This window comes from Phyllobates terribilis, unplaced genomic scaffold (genome assembly GCF_046119375.1).
Source record: "Phyllobates terribilis strain yellow unplaced genomic scaffold, ASM4611937v1 Scaffold_5__5_contigs__length_657084704, whole genome shotgun sequence".
Taxonomy (NCBI): Eukaryota; Metazoa; Chordata; class Amphibia; order Anura; family Dendrobatidae; genus Phyllobates; species Phyllobates terribilis.
In genome coordinates this window covers 485,406,876-485,420,928 of record NW_027362765.1, presented here as the reverse complement: position 1 = coordinate 485,420,928, position 14,053 = coordinate 485,406,876, and the positions used below count along the sequence as shown (strand labels likewise).

Genomic DNA, 14,053 nt, shown 5'->3' with positions numbered 1-14,053 from the left:
ATGGTTATGTTTGTCCATCTCTTGCTTAATGCGAGCAATTACGCCTTTCTTAGACCCCACCATGCTAGGAGCACCATCAGTTGTCACACTGGCTAGTTTAGCCCAGTCCAGCTCCAAACCATTCACAGTTTGGCAAACCTTTTCATAGATATCCTCTCTTGTAGTTCTTCCTTTCATGCCTTGCAGTGCAGCAAGCTCTTCTGTGACTTCGAAACAGTCATTCGTCCCACGAATAAAAATTAGAAGTTGTGCAGAATCACGAATATCATTACTTTCGTCAAGTGCCAAGGAAAAATAGTTTTTTTTGCGGAGTTTTACAAATACTGATGCAAATTGTCTCCCATTTCTTCAATCCTTCGAGTAATTGTAGGTCCTGAAAGACACACTGTACTAAATAAATCGGCTTTCTCTGGACACATCTCTTTCGCAACAGAAAGAAGGCATTCTTTAACAAATTCTCCCTCCACGAATGGTCTGCCAGTGCACGCTATTAGCTTTGCAACTTGAAAACTTGCTCGCAGTGATGAGATATTTAGCTGCTTCTGCTTCACAAAAGTATTTTTGCTGAGTTGTCAATGTATTTTTCAGTTTTAATATTTTTTCCTTTCTCCTTTCTCCGACCAAACAATCATATTTATCTTTATGTTGAGTTTGATAGTGTCGACGCAAATTGTATTCTTTGAACACAGACACTATATTCTGGCATATCAAACACACAGCTCTTTCCTTGTACTACATGAAAAAGTAATCATAAGTCCACTGTTCTTTGAATATCCTACACTCCGCGTCAATTTTTCTTTTTCTTGATATCATTGTTTCCTAGGGATTCCAAATTGCTATTAGTAAAATACCAATATATATACAGCGCTACAAAAACAATATACCAGCAATAAAATTGCCCACATAGAGACATACAGACGGCACTGCCCATCAATGCAATCTGATCAGTGCCCATCAATGAAGCCTTGCCAGTCTATATCATTTCAGCCTCATCAGTGCCCATATTGGTGGAACTCCACTTTTACCTCAGGCTCAGACTGCTGTGGTGCGAGAGTCCGCAATAAGCAAGTAAATGTCCCCAATATGCAGGTAAATATCTCCAATAGGACTGACGCGGTCCAGTCTTGTTGGGGGGCTACCTGGTTGATCCTGCCAGTAGCATATGCTTGTCTCAAAGATTAAGCCATGCACATGTAAGTACACACGGACGGTACAGTGAAACTACGAATGGCTCATTAAATTAGTTTGGCTCATTAAACAAGTAAATGTCCCCAATATGCAGCATAGGTCTCCAATATGCAGGTAAATGTCCCCAATAGGCAGCATAGGTCCCCAATAGGCAGGTAAATATCCCCAATAGGCAGCATAGGTCTCGAATAGGCAGGTAAATGTCCCCAATAGGCAGCATAGGTCTCCAATAGGCAGGTAAATGTCCCCAATAGGCAGGCAAATGTTCCCAATAGGCAGCATATGTTCCCAATAGGCAGCATAGGTCCCCAATAGGCAGGTAAATGTCCCCAATAGGCAGCATAGGTCCCCAATAGACAGGTAAATGTCCCCAATAGGCAGCATAGGTCCCCAATAGACAGGTAAATGTGCCCAATAGGCAGCATAGGTCCCCAATAGACAGGTAAATGTGCCCAATAGGCAGCATAGGTCCCCAATAGGCAGCATAGGTCCCCAATAGGCAGGTAAATGTCCCCAATATGCATGATAGACTGGACACAGTGTTAAAAATAAAAAAAATACCAGTACTTACCTATGTCCCCCGCTGCTCTGAATAGGCGCCCGCTCGATTCTGTCTACTTCTGGCACAGGCGCGTGACATCATCACGTCGACTGCGCTGTCTTCCGGAGTGGCAGTGCATTGCATTTACTCGCCGCCTCGTCGTTCCGCCCACGATTACAGGGCCCGCCGGCATTGAACTGTCGTCTGCTAAGCAGGACAGGCAGCGGCAGCAAAAACACCCGGTGGGCCGGATAAACATCCTCGGCGGGCCGCATGTGGCCCGCGGGCCATAGTTTGAGGACCCCTGGTTTTAATAATAGGAAACCTTGGAGGGTGCGCCAGCGTCTTAAAGGCATGGTGTGCACATGGTCTTAGTCAGGGATATTGCCCACACAGGCATACAGTGGCCTGCATTGTCCATTCACTCCTATTGGAAAAATGTACACTGTGTAGTATTGGTCTGCACTTTTCTATACAGTAAAAACAAAATGATATTAAGACCTATATCGACCTAACAAAGGCCCAAAGGTCTGTGTTGGATAAATGAAGACGAATGAATGCTTTTGACACATATTGGATATTTCCTATAGCGGCTTTTAAGTTTATTTATGTTTTTTGTTTTTCACTTTCTATGTTATTATCTATATTAAAAAAAATTGTTAATCCTTGCCATTTTCACGCTTGCCACTCTCAACCGGCTCATCAAGTATAACCTATGGTCCAGAGGTATAGTTACAGTTGCATCAAATTAGGGGAAAATGCATTCCGAACTCCAAATAGAGCACAGCAAATCCCTGGATCAATGCCCTGTCCGCAGAAATCTAGCACACCTAAATTTGTAATATTATATTTTTCAAGAAACACATATAAGCCTCTTCTTGATCTTGTTCAATCAATCACATTCATGTACAAAATATAAAATAAAAACCTTCTACTGACTGACTAATGTTATAATCTAAAAGCTAATATCTGTGTTCACAGACATATTGCACTATTACATTGAAAAGTCTTAAAGATGTCCTGTTATTTTATGCTATAGCTGCAATGCAGACAAATGTGTCCCCATGGTAACAGACTACAAAGAATCTCTATGTAGTCTGATCTATGTAGTCTGATCATGCACTTACTCTACCTTCTGCGAATACTTCTTGCTCACATTTATTTAGTAGGTTAAAAGAAGTAAGGACAGATGAGTAAGTATGATTATAGGAATAAGCTACACATGGTCTATTTGTAGCCTGTTACCATAGACATACATGAGCTGTAAACGCAAAAATAATATTTTTTTATGGAGATTATTGGTGAATCTTCATGTTTTTTCTTTATTGTGGGTGTTTTGGAGCAATAAAAACAATAGGTTTTAAAATACTTTCTACTGCAATATTAGAAATATATTATTTATAATGTGTTTTCGCAGGTTCAACCACAACAAAATCACCTACAACAACATCATCATCATCAACATCATCACCATCAACATCAAAAAGAACCACAAAACCTCCTGAATCAACAGTTGATCCTCATCCTGACGCCTATCTGATTGGAGCCGGAAGAGCAGATTGCACCGGCCTCCTGGCAGATGTTCCTTTGGTAATTGACCCATTTAGTACTATCTGGTTCTGTGCTGATATATTTCATGTAGTTAATGCAGCCTGATTTACTATTACATAGGTATGGAGGTATGATAGCTCCATCACAAGAGAGAGGAGCAGGGTTTTCAGGAATCCAATATTCCTCAGCTATGTTATGTATGATGTAGAATCATAATGCCGTCCTGATATGCTCTGTTTCCCTGAGATATGCTAAGCACTGGCCATTTTGTTTGTCTTTTTCCAGATGGGCTATGCTAGCAGTGATCAACGTGCTGGAGGACTACACACACGGCTATACAGTCGTGCTTTCATTGTAGCGCAACCGGATAATTCCAAAAGAGTCGTTTTTGTGAGCGCTGACATAGGAATGGTTTCACAAAGGGTCAGATTAGAGGTAGGAATGATTATTAAGCTAACCATTTTTCATTGTTAGTCACTGACTGATATGTGATGATAATATAACAAATACAAAAATAGAACTATGGTATTTGACCCAAAAAAATGTAGGAGAGCAAAAAATAGACAGCTTACACTCCAGGGTGTCACTGAAATATAAATAAATCTTTTATTCCACCATGTCAAAAGACCACAACGTTTCGACTCAAAAGAGTCTTTATCAAGTGCAAAAAAATGTTGTGTCAGACTGAAAATTACTGAAAACTTTACTGTGAGTAATACTGAGACAGGCCAATGTATAGATGTTAGGTGTCACTTTGTAGACCTAAACTAACATATGGTCATTGTTTTGCTGTAGCTCCACCATGGAGTCTTGTGTCACCAGGGGTTAGCATAAGCTCACATGTGCTCAAGAATCTAAAGGCCCACTCACAATGGGTTGTTCATAAGAATACTCATTCCTGATCATCGACATGTGTAGATACACCACACATGAGCCAATGAATGATAAATATGATTGTCAATTGACTGGATCCTTAAGGCAGGGTTCACATCATGTTTTACTCTACGTTCAGTGTCTCCGTCAGGGCTTACGTCTGAACCCCCGCAAAACGGTATCCGGGCATATGCACTAACGGGCCATTGACTTTAATGATTCAGATGGAGTCACAGTGTGCTCAATTTCGGACGTACAGTACAGACCAAAAGTTTGGACACACCTTCTCATTTAAAGATTTTTCTGTATTTTCATGACTATGAAAATTGTACATTCACACTGAAGGCATCAAAACTATGAATTAACACATGTGGAATTATATACTTAACAAAAAAGTGTGAAACAACTGAAAATATGTCTTATATTCTAGGTTCTTCAAAGTAGCCACCTTCTGCTTTGATGACTGCTTTGCACACTCTTGGCATTCTCTTGATGAGCTTCAAGAGGTAGTCACCGGAAATGGTCTTCCAACAATCTTGAAGGAGTTCCCAGAGATGCTTAGCACTTGTTGGCCCTTTTGCCTTCACTCTGCGGTCCAGCTCAACCCAAACCATCTAGATTGGGTTCAGGTCTGGTGACTGTGGAGGCCAGGTCATCTGGCGTAGCACCCTATCACTCTCCACCTTGGTCAAATAGCCCTTACACAGCCTGGAGGTGTGTTTGGGGTCATTGTCCTGTTGAAAAATAAATGATGGTCCAACTAAACGCAAACTAGATGGAATAGCATGCCGCTGCAAGATGCTGTGGTAGCCATGCTGGTTCAGTATGCCTTCAATTTTGAATAAATCCCCAACAGTGTCACCAGCAAAGCACCCCACACCATCACACCTCCTCCTCCATGCTTCACGGTGGGAACCAGGCATGTAGAGTCCATCAATTCATCTTTTCTGCGTCGCACAAAGACACGGTGGTTGGAACCAAAGATCTCAAATTTGGACTCATCAGACCAAAGCACAGATTTCCACTGGTCTAATGTCCATTCCTTGTGTTCTTTAGCCCAAACAAGTCTCTTCTGCTTGTTGCCTGTCCTTAACAGTGGTTTCCTAGCAGCTATTTTACCATGAAGGACTGCTGCACAGTCTCCTCTTAACTGTTGTTGTAGAGATGTGTCTGCTGCTAGAACTCTGTGTGGCATTGACCTGGTCTCTAATCTGAGCTGCTGTTAACCTGCGATTTCTGAGGCTGGTGACTTGGATAAACTTATCCTCAGAAGCAGAGGTGACTCTTGGTCTTCTTTTCCTGGGGCGGTCCTCATGTGAGCCAGTTTCTTTGTAGCGCTTGATGGTTTTTGCAACTGCACTTGGGGACACTTTCAAAGTTTGCCCAATTTTTCGGACTGACTGACCTTGATTTCTTAAAGTAATGATGGCTACTCGTTTTTCTTTACTTAGCTGCTTTTTTCTTGCCATAATACAAATTCTAACAGTCTATTCAGTAGGACTATCAGCTGTGTATCCACCAGACCTCTGCACAACACAACTGATAGTCCCAACCCCATTTATAAGGCAAGAAATCCCACTTATTAAACCTGACAGGGCACACCTGTGAAGTGAAAACCATTTCCGGTGACTACCTCTTGAAGCTCATCAAGAGAATGCCAAGAGTGTGCAAAGCAGTCACCAAAGCAAAAGGTGGCTACTTTGAAGAACCTAGAATATAAGACACATTTTCAGTTGTTTTACACTTTTTTGTTAAGTATATAATTCCACATGTGTTAATTCATAGTTTTGATGCCTTCAGTGTGAATGTACAATTTTCATAGTCATGAAAATACAGAAAAATCTTTAAATGAGAAGATGTGTCCAAACTTTTGGTCTGTACTGTATATGCCTAGTTGAGGTGGGCGGCAGAAAGACGTTGTCTACTACATCCTCATCTGTTTAGAATTCACTAATAGGGGATATGACAATTTGTTTTAAACTGGATAATCCCTTTAAATGATAAGAGAAAAGATGAATTATTTCATGAAATTTGAAATCACTTACTGTGTATTTTTTTTTTAGGTCATGGATATCCTGGAAAGCAAGTATAATGGTCTCTACAGACAGGACAATGTGATATTAAGTGGGACGCACACACATTCAGGACCGGCTGGATATTTTCAGTACACAATTTTTAGGTTGACAAGCGGGGGATTTAGCCGAGAGGCCACTGATGCCATAGTAAATGGCATTGTCAAGGTACCGCCAAAAATAGTTTAATCTTGAACAATATTGTAATGCATTAGCTGCAAATACTATGCACAGGTGACCAGACTGGCTGTAGATCTTCTTCTCAATGCTTTGTGTCATCTCCAATCCAGAGCATTGACATAGCACATGGGAGCATGAGGAGAGGACGAGTCTTTGTGAACAAAGGTGACCTTGACAAAAGCCATATCAACAGAAGCCCTTCCTCCTATCAGCAGAACCCTCAAGCAGAGAGAGACAGGTATTTTGACTTCTTAATTTTTGGTACCACCTCTTAAGACCCCCATAAACATTCAATATCAGTCGAACAGCTATCTCTCCTGACTACCCTATACACAGGAATGCTTCAGGGAGAACATAAGGATCGGCTGCTGAAATTAAGCAGGTTAGATCCTTCTTTCCTCTAATATTATGTGTCGGGGGAATATTAGGAAGCCCCCATACACATTAGACTGTCGGCCGATCTCACCGAAATAAGCGGGTTCATAGAATCATAGAATGTTAGAGTTGGAAGGGACCTTCGGGGTCATCTTGTCCAACCTCCTGCTCAATGCAGGATTGATTAAACCATCTCAGACAGATGTCTGTCCAGCCTCTGTTTGAAGACTTCTATTGAAGGAGAACTCACCACTTCTCGTGGCCGCCTGTTCCACTCATTGATCACCCTCGTTGTCAAAACCTTTTTTCTAGTATCTAATCTCCCATTCAGTTTCATCCCATTGCTTCTAGTCTTTCTTTGTGCAAATGAGAATAAGGATGATCCCTCTACAGTCTGACAACCCTTGAGATATTTGTAGACAGCTATTAAGTTTCCTCTCAGTCTTCTCTTTTGCAAGCTAAACATTCTAAAATCCTCTAACCGTTCCTCATAGGACATTGTTTGCAGACTGGTCACCATCCTGATAGCTCTTCTCTGAATTTGCTCCAGTTTTTCGATGTCTTTTTTAAAATGTGGTGCCCAGAACTGTACACAGTATTCCAGATGAGGTCTGACCAAAGAGGAGTAAAGTGCGATAATGACTTGACGTGATCTAGACTCTATGCTTCTGTTAATGCATCCCAGAATTGTGTTTGCTTTTTTTGCTGCTGCATCAAACGGTTGGCTCATGTTCAGTCTGTGATGGATTTGGCCAACTCTAGTCTAATGAGGGTCTTCATTTTATGGACAATACTGTCTAATGGACTTGGCCAGCAACCACTACTTTTGGGGGTAACAGGTTAATCTATTAAATAAATGTGACAACATAATTCATTTTTACAAAAACTGAACTGGAATTGTACGCTGTCAGTGAGCAGCTGGAGCAAGGATTAGTTATTGACCATCTATTTTCATACCATATCTAAATCGTTTACTTTAGAGAAACCTTTAAGATGAGCCAGTTATATGACATAGGACTGCTGAGAGCTTTTATGGGTGACAAGCTCAATCAACTGGTAAATTAACTTTCACTGGCAAATAGAAAAAACACTCAGAAGTAATTGCTTAAGTTAGAAATATGGTTTGTGAACGGTTCAATAAGGGCTCATAACATCCATCTGCTGGTGCTGTCCTCTGATCTTCAGTTTTGAGTGTGGATTTTTTTTTTGCATTTGCCTTAGTAAAGGTCATTAACAGGATAAATTAACAATTAAACTGACCTTGTCATACTACACGTCACTTCTGCAACAACTGAACACACCATGTGTATCATCTGTAAAAGCTGCATACCAATGCAAATTACTGGCACACTACTCCAATGTTTTCATTTTGAAGTATAATTCCACTTTCAGCTTCACTTTTTAAGAAGTCTACAGTATGTATTCTTCTTCACAGGAGTTAATGGTAGATTTTCCACCCTCTGATCCCCATCCCTGCATCACTACTTTATCTCACATATCTTAACCCTTTACTGACGTGGAGCGTAATAGTACGCCCCACGTCAGATCCCCCTGAGCCTGCACCTTTCTGGGCATATGTCAGCTGATCTATACAGCTGACATGTGCCTGCAACAGCCGAGGGTGGAATCGCGATCCACCCGCGGCTGTCAACTAGTTAAATGCCGCAGTCAATCTCTGAAAGCGGCACTTAACTCGCGCTTCCGGGAATTGGCCCCGCCCATCGGCGACCCCGTCACGTGATCGCTGGTCACCGATGGGTTGGCATGACAACCCGATGTCTGCAGGGGACCCCTGTGGTTGTCATTGCCAGATTGCTATGAGCGCCACCCAGTGGTTGGCACTCATAGCAAGTGAGCAAATCTGCTACACACAGGTGATCTGATCATCGCCTGTGTGTAGCAGAGGGGATCAGACAACTGCAGCTTCTAGTATCCCATAGAGACTATTGAAGCAAGCAGAAAGTGTAAAAAAATGTTTTCAAAAATATAAAAAAAATAAAAAATATATAAAAGTTTAAATCACCCTCCTTTCGCCCCATTCAAAATAAAACCGTAAAAAAAAAACACACATACACATATTCAGTATCACCACGTTCAGAATCTCCTGATCTATCAATATAAAAAAATAACTAATCTGATCGGTAAACGGCGTAACGAGAAAAAAATTCGAAACGCGAGAATAAAGTTTTTTTGGTCGCGACAACATTGCAATAAAATCCAAAAATGGTATCAATAAAAACATCAGCTTGGCGCGCAAATAATAAGCCCTTACTCGGCCCCAGATCACGAAAAATGGAGACGATACGGGTCTTGGAAAATGGCACCATTTTTTTATTTTTTTTAGCAAATTTTGGATTTTTTTTACATTTATAAATGAAATAACAACCTATACATATTTGGTGTCTTCGAACTTGTAATGAGCTACAGAATAATAATGCCAGGTCAGTTTTAGCATTCAGTGAACGTGGTAAAACAAACCCCATGAAAACAACTGTGTAATTGCACTTTTTTTGCAATTTCACAGCACTTGAATTTTTTTTCCTGTTTTCCAATACACGATATGGTAAAACCAGTATTGTCGTTTAAAAGTACAACTTGTCCCGCAAAAAATAAGCCTTCACACGGCCATATTGAACGAAAAATAAAAAAGTTATGTCTCTGGGAAGAAGGGGAGCAAAAAACGAAAATGCAAAAAGGGAAAATGCTCCGGTTATGAAGCTGTTAAGCTTTAGAGGACCCCATGAAACATTTACTCACATTCACAATATGGACACTATATGGACAAAAACATTGGGACACGTTACACCTGTAGGAGCTTTTATGACATCTCATTCCAAATCTATAGGCTGTAAGGGAACCTGACTGGAGATTCATGCTAAACGAATAAATGGTAGCAGGAATTGGACTCATTTTTTACTTTGAAATGGTACAGCGTTTCAGAGAAAATATTTTGAAAAGCCGACGAAGGACTATGCATCAAGATTGGCATTCTTCATTCTGGTCTTGATGAGGGAATGTGAGGTGCCTGATTCATTAAAAGACACATGCCTCTTAATGAATCGGGATATGTGTAAAGTAGTTGGCCCCTCCGGGTCCCTCGTGACAAACCTTACTCCAGTCAGAGACTGGAGTAAGATTTGTGGTATAAGGAATGCACTACTTGTCATGAATTGGACAAGCTGAGGACGCCACACCCTGTCACATCCTAGCTTCAACCACTTTGTGGAGCTTTGAGAAAATGGCATGAAAATGGCAGGTTTCTAGCCTGGCAAGTTTCTCCCTATACACACATATGTAGAAACCAGTCAATGTAAAGGAGAGGGGGCAAGGATACAGTGTCCATTTTAGGACATGATCAGATATCAAAATCAAACATCAGAATAATGTCAGTTTGAGGCTAAATACCCTGTCTGAGAACTGATTTTGATAAGTAATTCTGACAAGTGATTCTGACGAGTGATTTTGATGAGTGATTCTGACAAGTGATTTTGACAAATGATTTTGGCTATGTAATTTACCATGCAAATAGACAGTGTGTCTGAAACTCTTAACACATCAGGATGACAATCAGAGTGTCAGATATTAAAAGTAAAACACCCCTGTAGTTTGTGTGCTAAATAGGCATAATAAAAAAATTATTTTTCCTATCCAGATTTGAACTCTAACACTGTAGTTTCAGAGGCTTATGCCTTACCATTGTGCTATTCAGTCAAGTGATAGTAGCTGGCAGCTTTTCTTGTCTTATGACAATAACCATGAAAATACTCAGGGTGACTAAAAGTCATTGTGATTCTGATGTTTGAAGAAAGTCACACATCAGACTCACACATCAAAATCAAACATCATTTGAATTTGGCTTACTTGCAGTCTGTGCATACGTCCCAATGAGTTATAGACAAGTTTGCACTGAAAATCATATAAGCAAATAGAACTCCTAGGTTTCAACAACTGAGTTTATAGCTTAGTGGTTAATGCACTGGCTTTGGGACACAGGATTTTGGGTTCAAGTCCCATCAGTGAACAGTTACTTTTTTTTTATTATTATTATAGTTGTAAAAGTCACTTGTCAAAGTCACTTGTCAGAGTCACTTGTCAAAATCACTCGTCAGAATCACTCATCAACATCACTCGTCAAAATCATTTGTCAAAATCACTCGTCAGAATCACTTATCAAAATCACTTATCAAAATCACTTGTCAGAATCACTCATCAAAATCACTTGTCAGAATCACTCATCAGAATCACTCATCAAAATCACTCATCAAAATCACTCGTCAAAATCATTTGTCAAAATCACTTGTCAGAACCACTTGTCAGAATCACTCATCAAAATCACTCTTCAGAATCACTTGTCAAAATCACTGGTCAAAATCACTTGTCAGAATCACTCATCAAAATCACTCTTCAGAATCACTTGTCAAAATCACTGGTCAAAATCACTTGTCAGAATCACTCATCAAAATCACTCGTCAGAATCACTTGTCAAAATCACTGGTCAAAATCACTTGTCAGAATCACTCGTCAAAATCACTCGTCAGAATCACTCGTCAGAATCACTCATCAAAATCACTCATCAAAATCATTTGTCAAAATCACTTGTCAGAATCACTCATCAAAATCACTCTTCAGAATCACTTGTCAAAATCACTGGTCAAAATCACTTGTCAGAATCACTCATCAAAATCACTCATCAGAATCACTCGTCAGAATCACTCATCAAAATCACTCGTCAGAATCACTCGTCAGAATCACTTGTCAAAATCACTGGTCAAAATCACTCGTCAAAATCACTTGTCAGAATCACTCATCAAAATCACTCATCAGAATCACTCGTAAGAATCACTCGTCAGAATCACTCATCAAAATCACTCGTCAGAATCACTTGTCAAAATCACTTGTCAAAATCACTCGCCAGAATCACTCATCAAAATCACTCATCAAAATCACTTGTCAAAATCAGTTGTCAAAATCACTCGTCAGAATCACTTATCAAAATCACTTATCAAAATCACTCGTCAGAATCACTCATCAAAATCACTTGTCAGAATCACTCATCAAAATCACTTGTCAGAATCACTCATCAAAATCACTCATCAAAATCACTCATCAAAATCACTTGTCAGAATCACTCATCAAAATCACTCATCAAAATCACTTGTCAGAATCACTCATCAAAATCACTCTTCAGAATCACTTGTCAAAATCACTGGTCAAAATCACTTGTCAGAATCACTCATCAAAATCACTCTTCAGAATCACTTGTCCGAATCACTCGTCAAAATCACTCTTCAGAATCACTTGTCAGAATCACTCATCAAAATCACTCGTCAGAATCACTTGTCAAAATCACTTGTCAAAATCACTTGTCAGGATCACTTGTCAGAATCATTTGTCAAACTCATTTGTCAGAATCACTTGTCAGAATCACTTGTCAGGATCACTTGTCAGAATCATTTGTCAAAATCACTTGTCAAAATCACTTGTCAGGATCACTTGTCAGAATCATTTGTCAAAATCACTTGTCAGAATCACTTGTCAGAATAACTCGTCAAAATCACTCATCAAAATCACTCGTCAAAATCATTTGTCAAAATCACTCGTCAGAATCACTTATCAAAATCACTTATCAAAATCACTCGTCAGAATCACTCATCAAAATCACTTGTCAGAATCACTCATCAGAATCACTCATCAAAATCACTTGTCAGAATCACTCATCAGAATCACTCATCAAAATCACTCGTCAAAATCATTTGTCAAAATCACTTGTCAGAATCACTTGTCAGAATCACTCATCAAAATCACTCTTCAGAATCACTTGTCAAAATCACTTGTCAGAATCACTCATCAAAATCACTCGTCAGAATCACTTGTCAGAATCACTCGTCAAAATCACTCGTCAGAATCACTCATCAAAATCACTCGTCAGAATCACTTGTCAAAATCACTTGTCAAAATCACTTGTCAGGATCACTTGTCAGAATCATTTGTCAAAATCACTTGTCAGAATCACTCGTCAGAATCACTTATCAAAATCAGTTCTCAGACAGGGTATTTAGCCTCAAACTGACATCATTCTGATGTTTGATTTTGATATCTGATCATGTCCTAAAATGGACACTGTACAGGGAGAAGTTGATGGGGAGCTGCCTCGGACTAGTAATCTGAGACACATGGCGCCAGACGCATCAAAGCTTTCATGCCAGAATTTTGGCATAAAAGCTTTGAAAAGTTGCTAAATTTTGGTGCAACTCGGAGCTACCCCTAAATTTTGCGACTTCTGGCGTCTTCAAGCCAGGTTCTTTCTCCTAGCTCCACCAAAATGGGTATAGCTGGGAGCGGGACAGGAGCAGGCGTCTGCTACCGGTCAAATTCATGACAAGCAGTGGCATTCGCTATGCCACAAATATTACTTCAGCAGGGGCTGGAGTTGGATTTGTTGCGAGGCACATAAAGGTGTATGGGAACAGAAAATGGTCTTCCACACACGGTTCCCCCTGCATTGGAAGCTACAATGTCCAAAGTGTCTTGGTTTGCTGAAACATTATGATTTCCCCATACTGGAACTAAGGGGCTCAGAACAAACCCTTGAAAATAAACTCATACCATTATATTATCCCTCCTCTACCAAACTTTTCAGTTGGCACAATGTAGTCAGGCACGTAACTCTGCATTCAGGCAGGGAACTTCTGGCATTCAGCAAACCTAGACTGGTCCTTCAGACTACTGGTTAGAGAAGTGTGATTCATCCATGGACAGAATACATTTTCCCTTCTCCAGAATCCAGTGGCAGCTGCTTTACACCACTACATCCAACTCTTGGCGTTGTGCTTGGTGATGTAAGTTGTGAAGCTCCCAGGGCACAGCTTTTATGCTCGTGTCAGAGGAGATCTGGACTCTGCAGTTATGGAGTCAGCAGAGCATTGGAGACTTTCATGCACTACCTACCTACGCACTTGGTGAACCCACTCTTTAACTTTTAGTGGTCTTCACTTTGTGGTTGAACTTCCACTTTTCAATATTACCAGTTACAGTAGATCATGAAATATTTAAGAGGGAAGAGATTTCACAAGATTTCACAAACTGACTTGTTGCATTGGTGGCTCCTATTACAGGACCATATTGGCTTCAGTGAGCTCTTTACAGTGAATCATTCTTTCATATGTTCTGTTCGTAATGGCACTGAATGAAAACTCTGAATTCAATGGTGAAGCGATATGTTTCATTACTTTTGTCTATACAGAATGAATATTAGTGTCTTTCTAGTCAATGG

At 40.2% G+C, this 14,053-nt stretch overlaps 1 protein-coding gene across 1 annotated transcript in view; it reads left to right on the top strand.

Moving 5' to 3' along the window:
• The window catches only part of ASAH2 (N-acylsphingosine amidohydrolase 2), a 116,155-nt gene that overhangs the window by 34,290 nt on the left and 67,812 nt on the right, over window positions 1-14,053 (top strand). Inside the window, exons 3-6 of the mRNA XM_073685497.1 lie at window positions 3,147-3,319; window positions 3,566-3,715; window positions 6,217-6,393; window positions 6,516-6,643. Coding sequence (XP_073541598.1) covers window positions 3,147-3,319; window positions 3,566-3,715; window positions 6,217-6,393; window positions 6,516-6,643 — 628 coding nt within the window. The remainder of the gene's footprint in view (window positions 1-3,146; window positions 3,320-3,565; window positions 3,716-6,216; window positions 6,394-6,515; window positions 6,644-14,053) is intronic.